This window comes from Esox lucius, chromosome 10 (genome assembly GCF_011004845.1).
Source record: "Esox lucius isolate fEsoLuc1 chromosome 10, fEsoLuc1.pri, whole genome shotgun sequence".
NCBI lineage: Eukaryota > Metazoa > Chordata > Actinopteri > Esociformes > Esocidae > Esox > Esox lucius.
This window is the reverse complement of record NC_047578.1, coordinates 13,134,542-13,156,881: the sequence shown is the minus strand read 5'-3', so window position 1 is coordinate 13,156,881 and position 22,340 is coordinate 13,134,542. Positions and strand designations below refer to the sequence as shown.

General features: G+C 42.5%; 2 protein-coding genes across 6 annotated transcripts; one reads left to right on the top strand and one right to left on the bottom strand.

The window, feature by feature from the left end:
- Positions 1-554: 554 nt before the first annotated feature.
- thrap3b (thyroid hormone receptor associated protein 3b) lies at positions 555-16,333 on the top strand. Of its 4 annotated transcripts, none has more exons than XM_010873517.3 (11): positions 555-650; positions 4,724-4,873; positions 8,120-8,953; positions 9,456-10,097; positions 10,292-10,467; positions 11,136-11,247; positions 11,472-11,547; positions 12,258-12,442; positions 12,575-12,818; positions 13,331-13,501; positions 14,533-16,333. In XM_010873517.3, exons 2-11 carry the CDS (start codon positions 4,752-4,754, stop codon positions 14,776-14,778), a joined length of 2,808 nt encoding a protein of 935 aa, XP_010871819.1. In that variant the 5' UTR covers positions 555-650; positions 4,724-4,751; the 3' UTR covers positions 14,779-16,333. The 4 variants fall into 4 exon arrangements, with proteins under 4 accessions (XP_010871819.1, XP_019905820.1, XP_019905819.1 ...); XM_020050261.2 differs by having other exon boundaries at positions 13,331-13,484; positions 14,533-14,620; XM_010873518.5 differs by lacking the exon at positions 555-650 and adding an exon at positions 696-1,236.
- eva1bb (eva-1 homolog Bb (C. elegans)) lies at positions 15,114-22,078 on the bottom strand. 2 transcript variants are annotated; one of them, XM_010873515.5, is made up of 4 exons: positions 21,831-22,078; positions 21,347-21,678; positions 18,800-19,000; positions 15,114-18,439 (listed from the first exon to the last, which is right to left on the bottom strand). In XM_010873515.5, exons 3-4 carry the CDS (start codon positions 18,864-18,866, stop codon positions 18,006-18,008), a joined length of 501 nt encoding a protein of 166 aa, XP_010871817.1. In that variant the 5' UTR covers positions 18,867-19,000; positions 21,347-21,678; positions 21,831-22,078; the 3' UTR covers positions 15,114-18,005. The 2 variants fall into 2 exon arrangements, with proteins under 2 accessions (XP_010871817.1, XP_010871818.1); XM_010873516.5 differs by having other exon boundaries at positions 18,800-18,980.
- Between the last annotated feature and the right edge of the window lie 262 nt (positions 22,079-22,340).

Genomic DNA, 22,340 nt, shown 5'->3' with positions numbered 1-22,340 from the left:
AAATGATAGAAAGAACAAAAGTGTAGTAGAGTTCCTACTACAAATCAGCTCTTATTTATAACATATGTTTTTACAAGTGCAATACCAAAGTTCCTGCAGTAACTCTTAATGCTTTACATTTGAGTTGCAATCATGTAGATTTTAACTGGAGCATCCGTTGGCCTAATTGAAGTGCAGCATTTGTTCAGTTGGGACTGTGAAAGTTATTAATACTTTCCAAAAGATGACTGACATAAATAGATGTTTTTCTTGCCACATTCCTTGCAAATATGATGACATGTTCAAAGGCATGAATGTGTGAATGGAATGTAAATGTCCATCTTTGTAGGCAGACTTTGACATCCTCTGCTGTATATCTTACACTCTTTGGTAAGCTTGTTATTTAGGTTGATACATTAAAAACATTAAGAAATGTCCAGTATGCATCACAGAAATTGTTATATCAATCAACGAATCATTATGGACAGCCAGTTGCACAGACATCTATAATTATTACAGCATTAATCTAATGCAACTATATCAGTGTATGAGCAAGAAAGGCGGATCCGCAATGGGCGCATGCACCAGCTGAGTGAACTGACAGTGCATCCTTCCTCTCCGTTCACAGCTAGGCAATTTCGCGCGCAAGAAATTTTTTTTCATCCAGCCAGGTAAGCACATTTCGCAGCACGTTTCCACATCGTATTTCTTACACTTTTCAGCAGTATAATGCTGTAGCTATATTGGCTGCATGACCATTTGCCCTTTTATCAAATAAAATGAGAGGCCAGCCTTCGAGTTTTTTACAGGAAAATCCAGGAAGGAAATGTGACCACTGCCTGGCTACAGTACTGTACTGCGTAATTTAGCTACCGTAGCGCATGCGACTAGCTGGTGAGGCGACCAAATGATTTAGCAGCTAGCGTAGGGCTCTACCGGATGTCATGCTTAAAATAAGGTTTCAGAAATATGTATGTATTTGTTTAAACAAATTCAGTCAAATCGCGTATGCCGTTAGGCATTCGAAGTAAAGGCTGCGTGTCTTTGTATCACTTTGTCAGACTCGTTCAGTTGCTTCGTCGGGAGACTGCACGAGCGCTTTGCTAGGTTTTACATAGCCATACAACTTGCTAACTGTTGTTAGTTAGCTTTTCGTTGCAATTGTATACGTAGCTTAACCAGCTAACTTGCATTAGCTAATAATCAAGCTAATAAATAAGTTAGCTGACCCGCTCAGTCGTGTGAAACCAGTTTGAGGTGAGTGATTATTATTTTTTTTAAACCAGTGTTTTGGCTACTGTAGTTACTGAGGTTTGTGTCAGTTAAGGAAGCTAGCTAACGTTCTCTACCTCCCCCGATTAAGCTGCTTGAATACCTAAATAGTGTTGCTTCTGTTAGTCAACTTGATACAGTTAGCTCAAAACAACTAATCTAAGACGGCTAACCTTGTTTATCTACTTGATTAGTGTAATCTTGGTCATTATCTGGGCATTGACTTTTTTCTGTCTTTTGTCATTCAATAGTCGACTAGCTATTTCATCAAGTTACATTGTCATTAACTTAAAGCTGTTATTTATAATAAATTAAATTAAAAACAGTATTAAATAAATCAATTATATTTATGGAATTTTAGTTCTTCAATAGTGTTTTGATATTGTATGTGCCTGACATTCAGAGTATTAGCTCCTAATCTATATCGGGATTCAGTGTCAAGAAATGGAGGCTAACAACTATCACCATTCACGGAAGCTGTTCAAATATGAGGTTTCTTGTATAGGCTATTCTTTGAGTTTGTCTGTTAGAACTTTCAGTATGCTATCTAGGCTTACAATACCTATGCATATAGGATATGTGCCACTGTCACAGGAACCACAGGCTATCTTTCTTCCTTTGCCTTGAAAATATATTGTATCTGACCTGTACTGGTGTATGTGACGCAGTTCATGTTCACATGTCAGTGTATCGAAGTGGCCACTATTTATAGTAAAAAAGTTAATACAAATCCTGTCTTTTTTTTTGTCCATGTGCTAAAAACTTTCTTTTTTGTTACGTTTTTGAACACATGGATGTTTGAGCTAAACTCCAACCACGTGCATTTATAGAAGTAACCCAATATAAAATAATTTTTTTTGAAAACTTTTGAAAATGCAATTTAAATTCCTGGTCTGCTTTGGTCTAAACCATATGTGTGCGAGGTGACACATTATGCTATGTCAGCACGTGTTATGCACTTAATACCTTTTTCTATATAGTTTGTTTTTTAAGTTCCGTCTGTGTGTGATATTTGTATCACCATTTTAGAAGTTGAGTTTTATTATGCCGTGTCAAAGATCTATCCAATGCCTTAAGAAACAAGATTATTTAATTCCATGAGTCTTGGAGGGGTTAGGAAGACATCATTCCACCATCCAATGGATTGTTTGCAAATTGAGAAGACTCCAGACCACTGGCAGTTTACATGTGCAAGTCATCTCAAACAAATTTAGTCCAAGAGTGAAGAATGCTCTTAGATGTCATTAAGAACACTAAGGTAACTTTTTGCTCATTCACATATGTAACAACAGGCAACTTTCCTGGTGGTGTTCTTACTTTTTCACATGACAGTAGTTAGTGTACTCTCAGGTGTAAGAGAGAGGTAGAGCAATAACCACTCCATGTTATTTTCAGACTGATTGGAAGTGGGGCCTCTGTTTTAAAAGCAACATTTAAATTGTTCAGTATTGTACCCAATGTATTTACAGATGTGCTGACCCCAACGTCCTTGTCTCATACACTACCACCCCATAATAAACCTATTTCTTTTTATCAACCAAATGGAAGAACATGTTAAATATTTGTTCTCTGTTCCGCTTGAGAGTAGGGAGCAAGAGAATTGAGATCACTGATGAGTTGGTTGGTATGCATCCAGAAAATAAGTATTGGTTATTGTGGATGATTATGCAGGCCAGGGAGTGAAGAAATGCATTGAGGCATTGCACATTAATGGTCATTTAGTATGTGCAGCACTGCAGGACTGATGCACTGCACATGCTTGAGAATGAAGGATGAAAGATCAGATAGCAACGTCCACACACAGACCCTCCGCTTTTAATTATTAATCAGTATGGATTCGAAAGTCAAATGTTGGGCAATGACTAGCTTGTAATTGCAAATGCTTCTGCAGTGTAGTAGAGATTACAAAACATATTGATTGTTAACTCTGTGGTTATTCTGTTAAAAGTTACAGTGGTTTTGGGAAGTATTAAGACCTTTACATGTCTCCCCATTTTGTTGTGTTACAGACTTAATTTATAATGTTGCCATCAATCTTCACACAATACCCCATAGTGACAAAAAAAAGTCTAAAGTGAAAACACTGTTTTAGAAATGTGTGCCCGTTTGTTGAAAAACGGAAAATTTGAATATGTCTATATGTTCAGCATTCAGATGCTCAGTCCAAATGGTGCTCAGATGCCTGTGATTTGATTGTCCTTGACATGTCTCTAGAACCTGATTGTCCACCTGTGGCAAACTGAACATGATTTAGAAAGGCAGATGTGTCACAGAGCATGTCAGAGCAAAAACCAAGAAGTCCAAGGTGCTCTCCGTACCCTTCAAAGATTTGTGTAGAGAATTGTGTTGAGGCATGGATCTCAGTTTTTCCTCATTATCCTACTAATAAAAAAACTCAGTCGCAGCTAGTGTTTAGCCTACTTCCTACTGTGCTGTCCCAAATAAGATGACAGTGATAAATGGTCATACATTGTGTCAGGTCTTATTGTACCTGAGCGGAGGCTCGTAGCTGTGTTTGACTTGTAGATTGTGTACCCTTGAAGTGATGGTAAACCAATATAAGGAGGAACAAAACGTAACAAATGTGCTGCATGATAATGTGCAGCCGTCTGTCCTTTCAAATGGTGGATAATTGGTCTGTCTGCTTGATTTCTGCCAGGCTCTTTAGATATATGTAAAAAACTTTTGGAGTTGTGTGTGATCTCCAATTCCTCCTAGCTGCTGTAGTCAGCTCCCCTTTGGGTGAATGTTAAGGTTGTCACTCTGAAGATATTCTTCCCTGGAGCCGCTGGTTGTGTGCTCTATCTAATGTCCACGGTGATGCTGCAGTACAGCACTCTATCCACTGCCTTCACCTGCCGTGTCCTGATTAGGTTGCATGTTGATATGGCTGCAGAGAAAAGGATGAGGCCATTGCTAAAAGCATTCCATGTTCTCGACCTGCTTTTTATAGCTCTTGACAGTGTGTAGCTTTTATTTTTAGTCAAAGTTAGGCTTTGCCACAAGCCCCCTGAAGGTCATGGGGGGCTTTTGGGGATTCTGGCGATGGCAGGCGTTAAGCAGTTGAGGGTGCCAGGCAATGGATGTGTCAAGTTAATGTTCCAGAATTGAGGTCTCAACAGCTCTGGTGTCACTATTGTCACTAGTGCGCTACTATTGACCTGGGACTATAGGTTAGGTATGAGTGCAATCGGGGGAGTGCAATAAGTGTCATTCTGACATTTAGGTCTCCAGAGGACAAGCTAAAAGAGCAGAAGGCCCCTATACTGGCCCCTTGATAGTGATGAACTCTCATGGGCCAATTGTGGGACTAATCTACTTTTATTGCATATTTGTGTTGCTCACCTCCAGAATGATGGTGTCCTTGAAGTTCAATCTGGTTTTGTCGAGACATTTGGGAATTCAAGCTTTAAAACACTGGGTATTGTACGTTTAGCAGTCCAGTAATAGCATCTCCTTGCCCTTTGGACAGGTAAATCTAGACAAACCTGTCTGTGGAGATGTCCAAGGCTCCAGATTCACCCGCGCGGACCCGCTCTCGATCAGAGTCCCAATCTCGATCCAGGTCGTACACTCGGTCTCGCTCCAGAAGCCGCTCCAGATCCAGGAAGCACCGATACAGGTGAGATTCATTTCTGTCACTTCTCACCTCTAACTGTGTAATAAGTTATCAAGCCCGGTTTTTGATCATACAGCTAGCGGGTAATTTTAGAAGGCCGTGTACATAACTGGTGTTAAGATCCCGCCAATCCAGGACATCCATCTAAAGTGATGCCTGAGGAAAGCCTGCAGCATTTTCAAGGACAGTACACATTTCCAGCAGTGCGCTCTTCATCCACTTACTGTTGGGACAGACAATGTCTGTGTTGTAGCATGAAATCTTATAGCAATCAACCAGAAGGCTTCTGTTTGCAAGACATTTAACTGCTCCAAACTTAGCTGGTTGACCACGATGTGCGCGCTCACATGTACTGCAAATGCTGTACTCACCACTTCACTATGTACTCATTGTTACTCGCTTACTAGATTATTTTGTTGTTATAGTAGAATAGCAATATGAAGAAGAAGAATAGCATAGAAGCATGTCGTCGTCCCCCCTTAATGCAAGTATAATTTCTATTTCTGCTTTTCTTTTGAATATCTCCACTTCCTGTTCTTTTGTCTTGTGTTAGGTATAGGTTCTGGTTTCTTGTTTGGTTATACAAAAAACATCTACTATTCATGTTTCTTTTCTTTTGCTACTTAAAGACCAGCCCATGTCATAGAAGATGGTGTACTGTATTTACACACTATTTATAAACCAGTTGTATTTCACATTCTGAATTGTTAATAGCTGTGATATGAGATGGTATGACATCCCATCGCTTTTTACTGTTCTTATTGCATTGGTAACCAGTTTATAATAGCAATGAGGTATTGTGGGGGTTTGATATAGCATGGCTGACCCTGCAATGTGTCTTGCCTTAGCTGTGGTATATTGACCATATACAACACCGTCTTGTGCTTTGTTATTTCTGTCATATAGTGTTTGACTTCAGTTCCCTGTTCCTCTGTTACAACCTTGATGATGATTTAGTCCAAAATGGCAGCGATTGGTGGATTTAAATAAAAATATGATTTAACTAAACGTTTAATAAATTTATAATATTAACTAATAATACTTTAATATTAAACTATTAATATCAAGTATGCTGTTGTTTACAGAGGCACCAATATATCAGTATAGGTACCAATTATATGCAAAAGTGTAATAACCGGTTTTGTTGATCGATTTTGGTCGACTGTTATGTGAATATCGTCTATCGATATCTACCAGCAATGTTCTTATCGGAGCATCCATAGTTTTGTTTAAAATGTCAGGGAAGAGGTATTACTTGATGCTTGAGAACGTTTGTTTCAATAAATAGGCAATGCTCAAGAAAACTATTCAAAATCAATGATTTGTCCGAAGGAAATGTAATGGTCGGTAAGTGCATGTTTTCATAAATGGGGAAAGCCCAGGCCCCATCTTCCACATTCTGTCCTTCTCAGAGAATTAAAGGGAAAACATTTTGCCCAATGTACCGCCTCTTTCCTCTGCTGCCTGCGCAGACACGTGCTCTTACCCGACACAACGCGTCCTTTACTACTATGTGCGTTGCTCACTGCTTAGCACATTACCTCCCAGACTATTCCAATGAAAAAGCATATGCGGTAAGTTCTAGGGAATTCTACAAAAGGCATACAGGGCTGTTCAGACCCCCCCATTTTTTGTGTTACATGGGTAGAATCTAATACCCTGTTTGCTTTCTGCTTGAGTTCTCTTTTGGGTTTTTTATGTCCGCAGTTTGCATGTTTCCCTTTTTCAAATTTGCCTGCTGCTTTGCGTTTTCCTAGATTTGTAGGGTGTAGTGTGCCACTGTATTGTTGGTACAACAGTGTCAGTGTTATAGTAGGTCTACAGCTGCTGGTCTATTTGATTTTCTATTTCATCATCTTTGCTTTAAGGTTAGACTTTTGACCCTCTCCTGTTAGCCATTTAACCAAATGTATTAGTTACGTTGGCATGAATGCATTTTGGTTTCACACTAGACAAGATACTCGGGGATTGACGCAAAGATGCAGTATGTTTCATGTCATCTTCGGGTAATACCAGAAAAGTTATAAAAGGAGGAGTTAGGAAGGAGGAGTTAGGATGTTGGTCCATTGATGTTTTAATGCCTCACACCTCTCTGATAATGCTACATTTGGGAATTATTTTCCCATTTCTGTCACGTCAAAAGGCACCTGGAACTAATGGTTTTTTTAATATTGACACTATTTAGAATACAGGGACAGCAGCTGAAGGATCATTGCTGTTCTGATCTGAGTTTTAAATGTGGTGTTGTAGTTCCATCGGGTGGACAGAGATCCACCACACACTCCCTCTGCCCCATCCACTTTGACTACTAACAACTGTCTGGATGGTGTCATGATTCACATAGCTGTGTCTGGATTTGTAGATTGCTTGTTTCACCTGGTTGTATCTTGTTATTGTGACAATGTCTTGGTTTATGGAGTTTATTCGTGTCATGTCTATGCTAATATGGCCAAAACTGTGCTAGCTTGATAACCGGCTTCTAAAACATTTGTGTTTAATATACATCAGGAGACAAAATATAGTTAAGATGTATCAACAAGGCCCCATTTTTCGTGAGTGAGAATTAAACATCACAGTTCTTTGATTTTTGAGCACATTTTGTCCTAATGACTTGATGTCAGTAATGTACCACTGCAGCAATTGGCACATCTGGCAAACATTGAGTTGTGTATTCTACACTGTAACCAGATCCTTGGTGCGTGCTTAACAACAGTTAGTGCAAAAGGCTCTGGGCTCGTTGTGCTCGTAAACAAACAACATTTGTATGGAGACTAAAGTCCATTAATAAAAAATAGGTAAAATGAATACCGGTTAGTTAGCAGGTATTTTCTTGAAGGAACTATGAATATTAAAATGAAATGAAATATTTTTCAATGAATAAAATATCCAAATACTACAATATACACTATTCTGCCTGAGCTTGCCCACCTGCTCCTGAACCAACCTGACGAACAAGCATTTGTTTCTTCTTCTTCATGATTGCATCATCTGAGTGTTTCTTGGATATTTACAAAGACATTTTGGCTTTAAAAAAATATATCTGATTTGGAGGTTTTATCTTTTCACCCCCCAATTAACATCGGAGACATTTAGCAGAGCTCTTATCCGGTGTGATTTTAAAGTCGTGTGTGCATACAACCCACACCCTTAGTGTTGCATTAGCCATGCTCTACCAAGTAGTTAGTTAGGGGACTGGCTTCACACTATCTTTGAAACATGTCTCTACTTCTCCCTTCTCTGCTCTCCTAGTTCCAGGTCTCGTTCCCGCTCCAGATCTCACTCACCGTCCCATGGCAGGAACTACCCAACCAGAGACTACCAAAACAACCGGGGTTACCAAAGGGGCTATAACCGAGGCTATCGTAGACCCTTCTACTTTCGTGGCAGAACCCGGGGCTTCTACCCACGCCGCGGCTACCAGAGGGGAGGCAACAGCTACGGATACAGAGTCAACAATTGGCAGGGGGGCTACCGAGACGGGCCATACCACGACCAGGACCACCATGGTCCGCACAGCCCCAGGAGAGGTCGTTCCCGTACCCCACGGAAACGTTCTGGCAGTCGCAGCCACTCCCGGCACTCCGATCGCTCTTCCTCTAGGGGTTCCCAAAGGTCCCGGGGGAGACACAGCTCCTCATCGCGCTCCTCCTCCCCGCGGAATCAGCACAGCAGCCCCGGCTCAGGGAAGCCCGTCTCCAAGGACGTGAAGGACAACAGGCCCGCGGTCCCAGAAACCAAGCGGGAGAGGGGAGCGGGGGATGCTGATCAAGCAACAGGAAAGCAGCAGGAAAGGGGAGAAGGCAGTGGTCACGATAAGGCCTCTGGGAAATGGCAGGGTCTTAGTGACTATGATGCCAGCCCCAAGCGAGGCAGTCCAGCTGTTGGTGCCAACCCAGGGAAGGCTGACACCAAAGGGCCGTTGTGGAGAACCATCGGCGGCACTGGCAGTGCTAACTTAACCAAGAGCCCACCGGGCTCTGCCAAGCCTGGCCCTACTGCCTCCTTCAGCGGGTTTGGCTTCTTTGGCAAGGAAGATCAAACCGGGGCGGACGATAAGACTGCCATTTCTTCTGCTTTCAAAAAGTATGTTCAGTTCATCTGTTTCAACTGCTTTTTATATTTTCTTCATTGAACTACGGCTTCTTTTGCTGGTATGTGACGGTAGGCTAATTATGCTTTCAAATTTCTTCAGTCTGAGCCCAGCTACAGAGGTCCTTCGAAGATTTCAGTTAAAAATGGATACCATTGGCAATAGAACTCATCTAATTTCAAATGCAAATATCAAAATTGCAAAAGTCGCTGGCTGTTGTCCTCTGCTATGTATTGAAAGGAGGTTGTATGAAATTCCCCTAATTTAGAAGGTGGTGGTTAAGTAAGTATAATTATTACAGTACTAGTCCTGGTGTTACATTTCATTCTCTGACATTGTCGTGATAACTTTCATGGTTGTGCCATGCTGTTCTTTCCTTTAAGCAGATCATTTGTACCCATTTAAAACAAATTTTGTTCACAGCCCTGAATTCGAACCAGCGCTTGTTGGTATAACCGGTTGTTAAGGTCAGTTTATTTCTGTATTTTTGTCCAGGTTCCTGGCAGAGAACAAGAGCAAAAAACAGGCAGAGGCTGATTGGGAGAATGGTCGGGACAGGGACCAGAGCCCCGTCAGTGCAGAAACCAGAGAAAAGGGCAACAGTAAGACCAGCAGTGGCCTCTTTAATATAACCGCTGCGTCCTTTAGCTCCAAGGCAGACACGTCCCTGCCCTTCCTCGATAGAGCCGAAGAGGCTTTCCTCAAGTCACAGGCTGCTGGTCGAGAACGAGACAGGGATGTGGGCGAGGATGCCAAGCCCAAGGGAGCCACCCTGACCACACGAGACGTGTTTGGGAAGTGGGAGGATGAGCCCCATTACTACTCCTCAGCTGGGAAAGACAAGGACCGGCGGAGGGACGAAGATGTGGAGGAAGACCTGGAGCACATGGCTGAGGAGCTCTACCGTAGCCGCAAGCAGGCCTCCAAGAAAGAGGAGAAGTCCAAGAGGAAGAAGGAGAAGGTCAGCAGGAGTAGTCCGTCCCCTGTCACAGTGTCCTCCAGGGGCTCCGGGAGCAGGGAGAAAGACCGGCCCCTGGCCCTGTTCCCTGCCGCTATGGTTGAGTCACCGTCGTCAAGGCCTGTTGGAAAGAGGGAAGACTTTGAGCTCAGTATCAGCCCCTTCGATGAGCTGCCCAGGTAAGGAAAAGCGCCACTATTGTCATTTCAACAGACCCGCTTTGGGGCTTCATGGTTTCTGGCAAGGCCGTCTTAATTTTGAACAATACATGTAGCATTGGTTCTGCTCGAGTTCCATCTAAATGTTAACCTCGCGGTCACTATTTTGAACAACAGTTTAGTGCTTGATGGTCTGTGTTGCTGTCTCTCCTCAGCTCCTCCTTGGGTCTGACCAAGGAGCGTCGTGTGTCTCGTGATCAGGTTCATTCCGCTAAGAAAGATCACGGAGAGTTCCGCTCCATCTTCCAGCACATTCAGGCTGCTCAGCTCCAGCGCAGCCCCTCAGAGCTGTTTGCACAACACATAGTCACCATTGTGCACTACATCAAAGGTAAGGGCTTCTTAAACCTTTAATAGTGCAGTACGTTTTGAAAAATTCCTATAGGGTTGTGGACAAAAGTAGTTCACTGTATAGAGCACGTCTATCATTTAAGATTTTACTTGGGAACGTAAAGTTGGATGCCACTGAACGACTACTGGGTATGTTATATTAACAGTCTTTCCCTCTTATTGAAATCCGCTAACTAACTTCAGTGCCGCCACAGAAAATCTGAATACTTTTATGAAAAATATATATATATTATTTTTTTTACCAAACATACAGTTTTATCATCTAACAAACATCAGAGCAATCAACCACATCCTGCACCCGATGTTCGGAGTATCAAGCTAGCGAGTGTTTCTGGGAAACAAAACTGCCTGTGTCTGTGCATGCAACACACTAATATAATGTACATGGAATACATATTGTGTCATTAAGTAGCTATTTGCTTTTATGAGTAAAATGTTTAATTGAGGGGCAGGACTTACGTTGGTGTTTCCTGTACTTTTGTCGTCGTCCCCCTTGCTGCGGGGCAGAAATACAAGAAAAAATAATTACTCCCTTTGTAGGAGTTTGTTTGTCTGTCATTGTCAGGTCATTTAAATGTAAAGGCTGACTTTCCGATTTCCTTTGACTAAAAGGTGTTTATAAATATTCCATCTGTCCTCGATTTGTAGCCCAACACTTCCGCTCTTCAGGCATGACTCTTAGTGAGCGATTTGCCATGTACCAAAGAAAAGCAGCTGAGATGGAATTGATGAAGCCAAGGAAGAGTCCAGAAATCCACAGGTATGTCTTCCTATGAACAGAACCAGACGGCATGTAGGAGTGTAGTAATATCTACATTGACGAATCAAACATGTGCTGTGCTGCATTATTAAGGTGATGTTTACCAGCATGGACACATCTTAATAAAAATGTACCATTCTTTGGGGGCATTTTGTAGTTAGTACATTCTGTGGTGAAGCCAAGTCAAACTCACCGTGTTCCTTTCCCTTTGTCCTGCCCTCCAGGAGAATCGATGTCTCCCCCAGTGCCTTTAAGAGGCACTCTCGCCTGTTTGAGGAGATGGACGAGAGCAGCTACAAGGTGACCGGCCTTTTTGACATTTGAAATAAAATGTGAAGGAAATTGAGACGATCCAAAGCAGCAGTGTTCAGCTTGTGCTTTTCTTTTAAAGGAGATGCATAAGTCTAAATCAAAAGAGCCCAATTGTGTATTGTAATGCCAAGCAGGCCCCTCCCAGCCTATGAGATATCATGGTTATTGAGCGGGTATGTACGTACCCAAGCAAAGGCTAACAGGAGGTGACTTAAGATGCTGTGTCCAAGCCTCTCAAGGGAACCCTATTCAATGCCATTGTAAGTATTTCTCCTCAAACAAACAAGCAAAAGAATGTTTTCGATTTCAGTGAAATTATTCAGTTTTTAAAGCATGCTGCTATTTCACACCTTTGTTTAGTTATTTTTGTCTGTAGATATGTATGTTAATAAATAATAAGTTTTCCATATGCGGTTTTGTAGACAAACAGTTTAACATTTCCAGCTGGATTTAGATTTCAGGAGGCATGCATTATGTGTCACCAGCAGATGGGGTGCTATACTACACCTATTTCACAAGTTCCTTCTTATTTTGCATGTTCTTATTTACTCACTGTGTAAAGTTAGTAGTTAAAGCACGTTTACTTAAAGATATGTTGTCCATTTATGACATAATGAGGCGTAGTCGTTAAGTGTGAAGTTGTGGTAAAGGAAAAACAGGCAGGCGCTAACATACACAGCCCTCCTGTATCTCCACAGGATCAGGGTAAAAAACCTAAAGGTGACCCAATGGACCTGCGTCTGGACATTGAGCGACGCAAAAGGTTTTCTGGGAAGGAGCCTGGGCAGAACAAACGGGACCGGGACAGGAGCTCCGGGGGTTCCCGAGGACCCAGCCAGGAGAGGTCCTCTGAGAAATCTTCCAAACACCACAAGAAACCCAAGTAGGGCTCATTACGGTTTGAGGGTCACTCCTAAAATCATTATATCCTGTTAACCCAAGGTCGTTCTTGATGAATGATCTTATGTGCTCGAAATGCTGTCTGACTGTCCTGTTTTGCACCTGTCCCACGCAGAAAAATCAAGAAGAAGCGCGATCGCTCTCCATCCTCCTCCTCTTCCTCCTCTTCACCCTCTCCCTCCCCCTTCAGGGGAGGGTGCAGAGGTAAGGAGCACATGATGGGGGAGGACATGGAGCATATGGATGAGGGCTACAGTAAGCCTCGTTTTGGGCCCCGGGACTATGGTGGCCCCGTGGATCGAGGCGCCCCTCGGGACTACGAGGGCCAGGTGGAGAGGGGCCGAGGACGTGGAGGATTTGTAAGTGCTAGTAGTATTACGTTGAATGTCTCGAGCCAAGAGAGGGGTTTGTTTGACGCTGTTGTTACGCAGCACAAAAATGACCTCAAATCCTTGGTAGGCCTGTGATTGAAAAGAGGAGCAAAGATGATTGTGTAATTAAAACACTGAGCTATATTGTATGCCTAAAAAAACAGGGAGATTATATTATTGGGTTAGGGAGAATGCATTATAACAGGATGTAAATTATTTTTTTATTTATATCACTGCCCCCTGTGAGGATTTTTTTTTAAGTACTTCTCCCCCTGTGAGGATGACATCTGACAGCACAGAGGTAGAACCTCTTCAAAAAGGCTGCAAATCCCCACTGGTGTGACAACACCAACGTCTTGGAGAAGGTCCCCTACTTACAGATCTAGGATCAGCTTCACCTCAGCCATTATTGGGAGAAACTCAAAACTGACCTGAGACCAGTCTCTAGGCACAGCCTCACTCTACACTGCTGTGCACCAACCTGTTTGTTGTGGTTTCAGTTCCCAAGGGTGAGAGGAGGATGGGGCTGGAACAGGGGCGGTTACCCAGGAAACAACAGCAACAACGGCAACCGGGAACCCCCTCCTAGTATGAACAGCGCCCCCCCAGAGCGCCCCCAAGATGAGGAGTGGGACCCAGAGTATACCCCTAAGAGTAGGAAATACTACTTTGTGAGTTTTACCACCTCTACTTTTAGTGCGTTAGGGTTGCATCCCAAATGGTACGCTTCCCAACAATGTAGCGGACCATATAGGGGATAGAAGGGCATTTGGGAGCGACCCTTAACCAGGGGCTGACATTTAACTCTCAAAGGCACTTGCCCATAGGGGGAAATCAGGCCTCGAATAAACCACAGCATTGTTTTTATATATGCGCCACTTGGAATTTCCCAGGAATGTAGCGTGCGTACACCAACAGTTAATTAGATATCAAAGGCATTTATTTCTGTAGGCCCAACTGGCATGTGTAGAGTGGTTGGAAAATACATAATTGAGCAAGTGAGTCGGGAAAAAAATTGCTGAGTTTAGGGAGAATAAGACGTGGCTTCTGTTTTTGTGCATCACTAATGCTGCTTTTAGTTTTTGACACAAAATACATTCCAGAGTGTCTGTTTGGTTTGAATATGAACATGATTTTGTTTTCGTTTTTGTTTGGTGATGATCATCAGCTGATCTTTTGTTAAACATTATTATCCATGTTGTGAAAGACCTTTTCTGTGCCCTTTTCAGGAATATAACACACTAAACAATACATACCAAAACTTTTTCTAATTGCAAGGTTTGCCTTGGAATCCTTTTCTCTAATCACATCCCTCACTGGTGTGGTCAATTACATGTTCCTCTGCATCCATATACCACAAACCCCTGAGATGCCTTATTGCTATTGAAAAACATGCTATATACGCAGTTAGAACAGAGAATAGTGATGTCATACTCGCGGAATACAGCTCTTACATACTGTGTATTTTAAATCCTGAATGCTGATTGGCTGATAGCCTTGGTATATGAGACCATATACCACAGGTAAGACATGCCATCACTTTGTACTACTCTAATTGCGATGGCCATATGCCACACCCCCTCATTCCTTATTGCTTACTTTTATACCAAGGCTATCAGCCAATTTGCACCACCTGGTTTATAATGCATGCTTTAGTAGCATTTCCTTTTCACTAAACCGTCTTCCCACTCCACTCTTGCAGCATGATGACCGAGAAGGAGAGAAGACTTGGCTGGAGAGCCGTGGGCGAGGCAGAGGAGCCTTCCCTCGCAGCAGGGGGCGCTTCATCTACCGCAAGGGGGGCAGCAGCCCCAACAAGTGGACTCATGACATGTTCCAGGGTGGCGGGGAGGAGGGGGGCGATCATGGGGAGGAGGAACGCACGGAGATGGAACATAAAGACAACAACCAGGCTGGAGACGACTCCGTGTCCACCAAGCTGCAGTAGACCCTCCTCCACTTCCATTCTCCTCATCCGTCCTCCTTGTCCATCCTCAGCTACAGGAGGGTTCTGTACGTGTGAGAATGCACATGATACGGTTGTTTTTATTGTTGCGCAAAGACCCCCTTCTTCAGTAAAGGGTTGAAGAGATGTTAGTAAATTGACTCAAGCCACTTTCAATAGGGGTTATGGATGTTTTTATTTTGTGGAATTTGATATAAGAGCAAGATACTTTTATTTTAATTTAATTTGAATTACTACAATTTTGTCTTGTTTGTTTCTGGGTGGTTTTTTTATATTTAAAGAGGCACTTTTGTTTGCATTTAGTATATATGTGCTGGTTATTTTGCAAACAACAGCAGACTTTGCAGTCTCCTGGGTCCTCTAAAATAGTGATCATTTCACTTTGATTTAAAACCGAGGACATAGTAATTTCCCTCGTATTTGAAACAACAAATGCATTTGTGCCTTAATTGATTCATATTGATGTGTGTATTGCTCTATATAGTTTTTGTTTTTTATTAACACGCCTTTAACCAAAAAGTTCTGGGCAGTGCTAGGTTTCCTGAGTGTATTTGAAAAATGGTTAACTCCCCACCCCATGGGACCAATTGTCATTGTTGGTACTGGGTTTGTAATTCACCATTACAGTTCTTCCACACACTAGTGAAAATGACCAGTATTGGTGCATTAAAGACAACTCAGAACTATTTTCAATTTGGAAAATTACCTGAATTTCCCACCAGGAAAGTATCAGAATAAACAGCTAAACACTAAGTTGAGCTACTGACTTGATATGAATGCACCAGATGTCCTTCCCTATTTAGTAGTTTTCAGCAATACCTTAGAGCCTAACTTACCTATAGTCTTCACCAAAACCCTTCTACTTCTTGGGTGGCCGAGGTGTTGTGTTCTGTTACCCCATTTGTCGTTTTTGTTTTATAGCATCAAAAAGATTTTCACTGTGTAAAATGAATGGACTGCAATGAAAAGTTTCAAAGCTGACAACTTGTAGGTGTATGTTTGCGTGCTTCTGACTGTCATATCGTTTTTGGTATATCACTAGATTTTAAAAGTGAATATAATTAGAGGAAAAATGTTGTAAGAAAAGTTGAGGATATTGATGTTTAAATAAAATACTGATGATCTTATGGTTTTCCTAAAATGTTAAAACAAACTTGCAGTTCCTTTTTACGGGCTTAATCATTTGTCCTTCCATAAGGTTATACATATCAAAAGGTAGACCTGTACTATTGAGATTATGGCACAAGATAAGTGAAGTACAGAATGTTTCTCTCTGTGGTAAAACTGATGTTGTGAATACAGGTAAGGTAAACTAAAGATACAAGTTTTTGTGAGATTTGGTACAGTGCTGTCCACTGTGGTCTACCAATGACTGGTATGTGTCTATAGTGTATGAATCAAACAAAACTGTAGGACTGTGATTATATTTGTTTCTATTTAACACTTGGGGGTGGTGGTATGTATTTTCTACTGTTCTCTGAGATTTGGAACTAATTCTTTCATTTTCAATAAATTAAAAATTCTCTGGTTCACTTGATTTGTTGCATATTAGTTTTCCTTGCCTTCAGTACTTCAGTTGGAAGTGTAGACCAGAATATCATCCCTGACCTGTGACAGTCCTCTGACAAGACATTGTATTTGGTATTAAGTTGTGTACAGCCACAGCTTTGGTACCTGGTGTCTGCAGTCCTTCGGATTGAAGGATATTTTGCAACGCTTTTAATGTATTTCAGACTTCATGGAAGCCAAAGAAAAGTGTAGTTAAGCCAAACTGGGAAGGACTGCAGTAATTTATTGGGCCAACATGAAATAATGAATTTGGCAATAAGCATATACTGTATATGCAACTGAAGTTACAATACAGGAAAAGCAAATACCTAATGCTGCAATTCCTTCAAACACGCCATGGCAGTGTACTCAGACTCTGAGAGAACTTTAATTACACAAGGTTAAGAGTCTGTCTGAGCAACACCATGTTGTCCTATCTGCTTGTGTAAGCTTGCTATGAATAAAAAGTAGAATATGGAATAGAGAAGGTGTATTCAAATCTTACCCTGTGAGGGCCGGAGCCTGCTGGTTTTCTGTTTTACCTCGTTAATTGGCACCACCTGATCTTAAGTCCCTGATTAGAGGTTTGCAATGAAAAAATGGAGTGGAACAGGCTTCGAGGTCCAAATTTGAATACCTCTGAGTAGAGTGGTCATTTGGGTTGTAGGCAAGGTCCATTCTCTTTGGATCTTAATGGAAGTGACATTTCTAACAGGACATTTACAGAACTGAACACGTGCACTCAAGTAAAATAACAAGCAACCTTTTCATTCAGTATACATTTTTTGCGTTTTGGTGGGTGGGGGGCTTAACTGGGCAGCATACATAGTGGATCCACTGGAACATATCTAAGATTCACTAGATGCTGTACAAAGGAAGCAGTTCAATGGTAAGATTTTTGTGTTCTAAATGACACACTATTCCCTATGTAATCCACTACTTCTGATCAGAGCCCTGGTCAAAAGTAGTGCACTATGAGGAAAATAGGTTGCTATTTGGCAGAGTGGAGGTATCTGGTCTGGGGACAAGTGGCCTTTTCATAGATCCTGAACAACCTCTTGAGGAGTTAACTGCCGAATTGCTGCTGCAGCAGAGAGACTACTAGGACTGGAAAGGGAAACAGTAGGTGACGAGGTCAGAGATGGAGGAAAACACAGGCTTAAATGCAGGGGTAGTTCTGTGGGAAGACTTCGCCTGGAGGGTTGTAGCTTGGAATGACTGCGAGAGCAACCTGACAAACAAGAGGCAATAAGCAAATGTTGATATAAAAAGCAAGGCAATAACGTTGGTTCTCTGAGATTTCTGCATTATACATACATTGTATTTTGCAACATATTTGTCAGTCCAGTACATGAATGATAATGAAAACATCCAATGAAAAGATCAAGGTGCTGTCCAAAAGCCTTCATGGTCTCTGAAGTAGGGAAACCCATTGCTGTCAGATGGAAATGTTTTTGGTTCAGAGGTCCCCCAAGGCACCTCCAGCCAGTACATGTATTTGATCTAGTCCAGAGCTAGAATACCTGATAAGACTTGTCGCCTAATCATCAAGCCCTTGATTGGAGAATCAGGTATGCCTGTTCAGGGCTACAACAAAACTGTGAAATGGCTGGGGTCCAGGAAGAGAGGGTTGAATACCCAGGCTTTAGGTTGTCAGGTCTTTAGTGATAATGGACCCGTCCAATAGTCCCTGTCCCAGTGGCCAGTATATCTGGCTGTCCATTCCTCCAAATCTCCCGCACAATGCGCTCCCTCTCTTCCAGACGTCTCGCCCTCTCCAGCTCCTCTGCCGACGCAAACACGTTCACGCTCCTCAAAGTACCATTTGATTGGCTGCTGCGCTCGCTCAGAGCTGCAACTGTTACTTTAGGGATCTCTGCTTCATCACCCTCTTCCACATCCACACTCTCTTCTTCCTCCTCTTCTTCACTGGAGTCCTTTAGTTGCCTTCTCTCTGGTGAAGGGGGTGAGGCAGCCTTCCTGGTGCGACCGTGTTGAGTTCTGCAGGTAATACCAGTGACCAGGAGACACAGGGCCAGGAGAAGGCCAAAACAAACACCCATCATGAAGTAGAGAGCAAAGCTCTCTGGGTTGGCTGGGTTGGGAAAAAGATCCATTGTTAGATCACTCATCTCCACAGATGGGGACCGAACTGGTAAGTTCGTAGTCTCATTCTAAATAACCACAATTTAAATTGTCTGTGCTTAAAGAATTACTGTTTTTTTTGTGCAAATCTATTCAAAATGAACATATATAGGAAGGGACTGTGTTTTTACTGCATGAGCCATTTTCAGCATCAACGCGTGTGCAGAAAAATAGGAACTTCAGATAATTGTTTGGGAAGACGAGCATGCGGACCCTGGAACGGACTAGGATTCCAGACAAAGATTTTGGCTCTTTAGGAGAACATTCTCAAAGCATCAGAATTACTTAAGCAGAATAAAGGTGCTCTTACCTTTGATGTGAGCGTAGGTAGCCATGCTGTTACTCAAAAGCTCCATGTCTCTTGTGATTGGTTCCATTTTGACCTCACGCGTTATTGACAGACAGCTATCGTAGAAGTTCTCGTCCTGTTTTGCTGGATTCACCACTTTTTGTCACATCTCTGAGGCTCTCTCGGTGAGGTGATGCCTGGTCTGTTTTTAAAAACAAGGTCCTGTGGTTCACAAACAATGAACATACCATTTGAACTGCCCCCAGGAATTAATCACAAGGTCCTCCTTCACTGTGACAGTGTGACCTCCAATGGGTGGACTGAGTCACGTCTAACAACCAGCTCAGTGTCTTAGTGCGTTATTGGTTGATCCTTACCAGTCTCAAAAGGCTTAGAGGAGGCAGTAACAAAATACTGCCTCCAAATAACCCGTCCCCATTCTCACTACAGTACAATCTGGGGTCATAGGTCCCTGAAATAGGGACACTGTGTTCCTGTCTGTAGATATTCTCCACTAGGGGCCCCCACGGAGGACACCACAGACGCCTGAGTCACTGGGCTTTCTTTCCTAACCGAGGACGTGTCCAGTCCATCTGTTTGTATTTAAACTATGACTGTAGCGGTGACCCCGGTCGTCCCTTTCCTGTGTACTCAAAGCAGAGGTTTTGTTTTTCCCACAGAAACACGACATGTTGCGTTTCACATGCTAGCAGTCTGTGTGGGGTCTCCTATGGGAAGAGGAAATATTAAAGTGTATGTTGCTCCCTGAAAGGAGAGATCCAACAAAATGAATAAACATTAGAGTTGCAGACAGAGGTTTAAGAGACTGGGGGAGGGAATAGGTCAACAATGAAATCTCCCATGGTTTCTGTTATAAATCCAATATGGATGCTGATTTATTTTTAGTCAGTTACATGGGAGGCACTGGTAGAATGTTTCTATTTCCCTGCACGCTTCCTCTGGGGAGTTAAAAACATGCTCAGTTATCATCGGCCCATCAGTATCCTGTGTTTTCCCACCCTGATCTTTATCCGTCTGGCTCTTGGCAGCAGACCCTGACCTGGTTCAATCTCAAAAGGCCATTTTGCTAATTAAATGGTGGTTGTTATGGCAGCGTTTTACTTTGTTAGCCCACAGATTCATGGGAAATAGCGGGACCTTGCCTTAGCAGGGTTTCAAGTTTTTGTGAATACATAATCATTTACTCCTTCTGACAATATCTTTAATTTTCATGATTTAAGTGGTAGTTTTTCTAATGTTATGATTCAAATATATATTCCCCACCACACATACAGCTCCGGAAAAAATTAAGAGACCACTGCACTTTTTTTTTTCCTTTCCAAAAAGTTGAAAAGGAAGGTTTTGTGTGAGGAACAGAAGGGTTAAAATGAAGAGACCACTGCAAATTGAACGCTTCTGTTCCTCCCTCAAAACCTTACTTTTCAGCTTTTTTAGAAAGGAAAGAAAAAGATTTAGGCCACGCAAATCTGACAAATCACTATGGCAGCGTTTCCCTCTACATCAGGACCACTGGTGGACCTGTGGAGGTTTATAAGGCCTTGATTAAAACATTTTAAAACATTTTTACAGTTCCATTTCTGTAGTGTTATTGAATGTATTGTCTGCAATTCAAAATTAAATCTGTTTTAAGTACATTCCTTTCTAACTGTTCACTGAACCAATCCCCCCCTTCCTCCCTTTGAAAACCCATGTACACCATGGCCCCTCCTGTGGCTTCATCACAAACAACCATAAAACGTTGTTACTGCCAACAAGAAACGTTCTCTCAGTGTCTCAAAATATCAAGAGGCAACATACCGGTGGTAACTGGGGATGGTAGACATTTGGCTTTTTAAGTTGCACATTGTTCAACAAATTCTACGGCAGACAGCTTTAACACCTAGCAATCCCAGACGAGTCCAATAACTTCTGGAATTAACCGTGGACGTACGTAAGGCCAGCAGCTGTGACTGTTTATGTACCTCGTGAAACCCAGTGCTTTCAAGTCTCCACATATCCTGCTCAGATAATCCAATCAGATTCTAACAGTAAAACCCTGAACTTTTTAACACGTCCATTATTCTTGTAAATGGTGCTTTGAAAAAGATTGAATCTAACAATGGTCATGTGGAGGTTGTTCTGTTGTCATTATAGAACGTGTGTTATATAGTGTTAAACACCATAATGTGGCGTTTCAGATCGAGACAAGGAGCTCTGATCCTGTTGCAGTGTTGAGTGTCTCTATAGGATACAGAGGCAACACATCCCTCTGCTTCGGCTCTTATAAAGAGTTTTATAGTCTGTGGCAATATGAAGTAAGAACATAAATAGGAGTAACAGTCCCTTCTAATAAATGTACATGACATAACTTCCCGCATACAGGATTTATTTGATACTCAGTTATTGCCTTCATTGCCAAAAATAAATCAATATCTTTCATGGAAAACATTTAAAAAAATCAAAGATCCCTATAACGTGAGGAAATCAAAAGTAGGGCCTGCAGAAAGATATGAGGACAACACTGTAAAAACACAAGTGGAATGGAAAAAGATTTGATCTCAAACATACCTTCAAATTTTAAGTCAGACGCATCCACCGGGCTTCACCATGGGAACATACATCCACAGACCCAGCAAGCATTCCAATTGTAGAAAACCTACAGTACACTTAGGACATTTTGTCAGGGGCTGTACAAAAAAAAGGGGAGGAAGCCAAGGATCTCAATGACATCGATGAGCAGCAGTCATCAGAATATCGAACTCAGTCAGTCAGGGGGCTTGACCTGGTGTCTATAGAGCTGGATGAGACAGTCATCTGCAGAAGAGCCTTCACACCTGCAGCTGTGGTATTCCTCCACCAACTCAGAAAAAAAGAGAGGACGGCCAAACCAGGTCGAGAGGCTGTCAAAGGGGAGGAGAGGGTAAAACACTTTCACCATTCTCACGTCTAAACACGTGACAGAAACCCAAAACACCCCTAAACGACATGACAGGACATTACGCTTAACGGAAAAACACCCTCATTAGCGGCGTGCCTCGGTTCCAATACTTACACTTAGCACTTCCCCCTTCTGGTTACTACCGTTGAGCTGTGGTGTGTCCCGTGAACCTGGCCTCTGTCCGCTGGACCCTTACTGCTCACCAAGACATGGGTCACATGGCCGTGCTCTGCTGCTCTGGGCCGTGTCACAGTGAGGTAGCTCTGTTCACTGTTCAGCCAGGAGGTGGAACAGGAAATAGCTAGCAGGCTGCTGTGGGCACATGGCCCTGGTGGAGCGCTGCGATGGGAGGGACTGACTGGAGATGCATTGAGCTCTTTGTGTTGTCATCTTAAGGGGGTTGAGGTCCATGACACCCGTTTGGCTATATGGCGACACTACTAGTGATCAGAGACGGTAGTAATGCTTTTTGTAGGAGGGAAGAGGGTGCCATTGGGAACACAGACCACTCTTCGGGGAATAGAGTTTAACAATATGTGCCTGGCAACGTTTAAAGAAACAGTTTCACACCCAAGCAAGCCAGTAGCAGGTGCGGCCTGAGTGGGGAAAATAGAAATGCCAGTT

Coding starts and splice junctions, on each gene's coding strand:
- eva1bb (XM_010873515.5), bottom strand. CDS start 18,866: ATGGAACCAATCACAAGAGACATGGAGCTTTTGAGTAACAGCATGGCT. Junction 18,440..18,799: donor TACCTACGCTCACATCAAAG/GTAAGAGCACCT, acceptor TTCCCAACCCAG/CCAACCCAGAGAGCTTTGCT.
- thrap3b (XM_010873517.3), top strand. CDS start 4,752: ATGTCCAAGGCTCCAGATTCACCCGCGCGGACCCGCTCTCGATCAGAG. Junction 10,468..11,135: donor CATTGTGCACTACATCAAAG/GTAAGGGCTTCT, acceptor CTCGATTTGTAG/CCCAACACTTCCGCTCTTCA. Junction 13,502..14,532: donor AGAGTAGGAAATACTACTTT/GTGAGTTTTACC, acceptor CCACTCTTGCAG/CATGATGACCGAGAAGGAGA.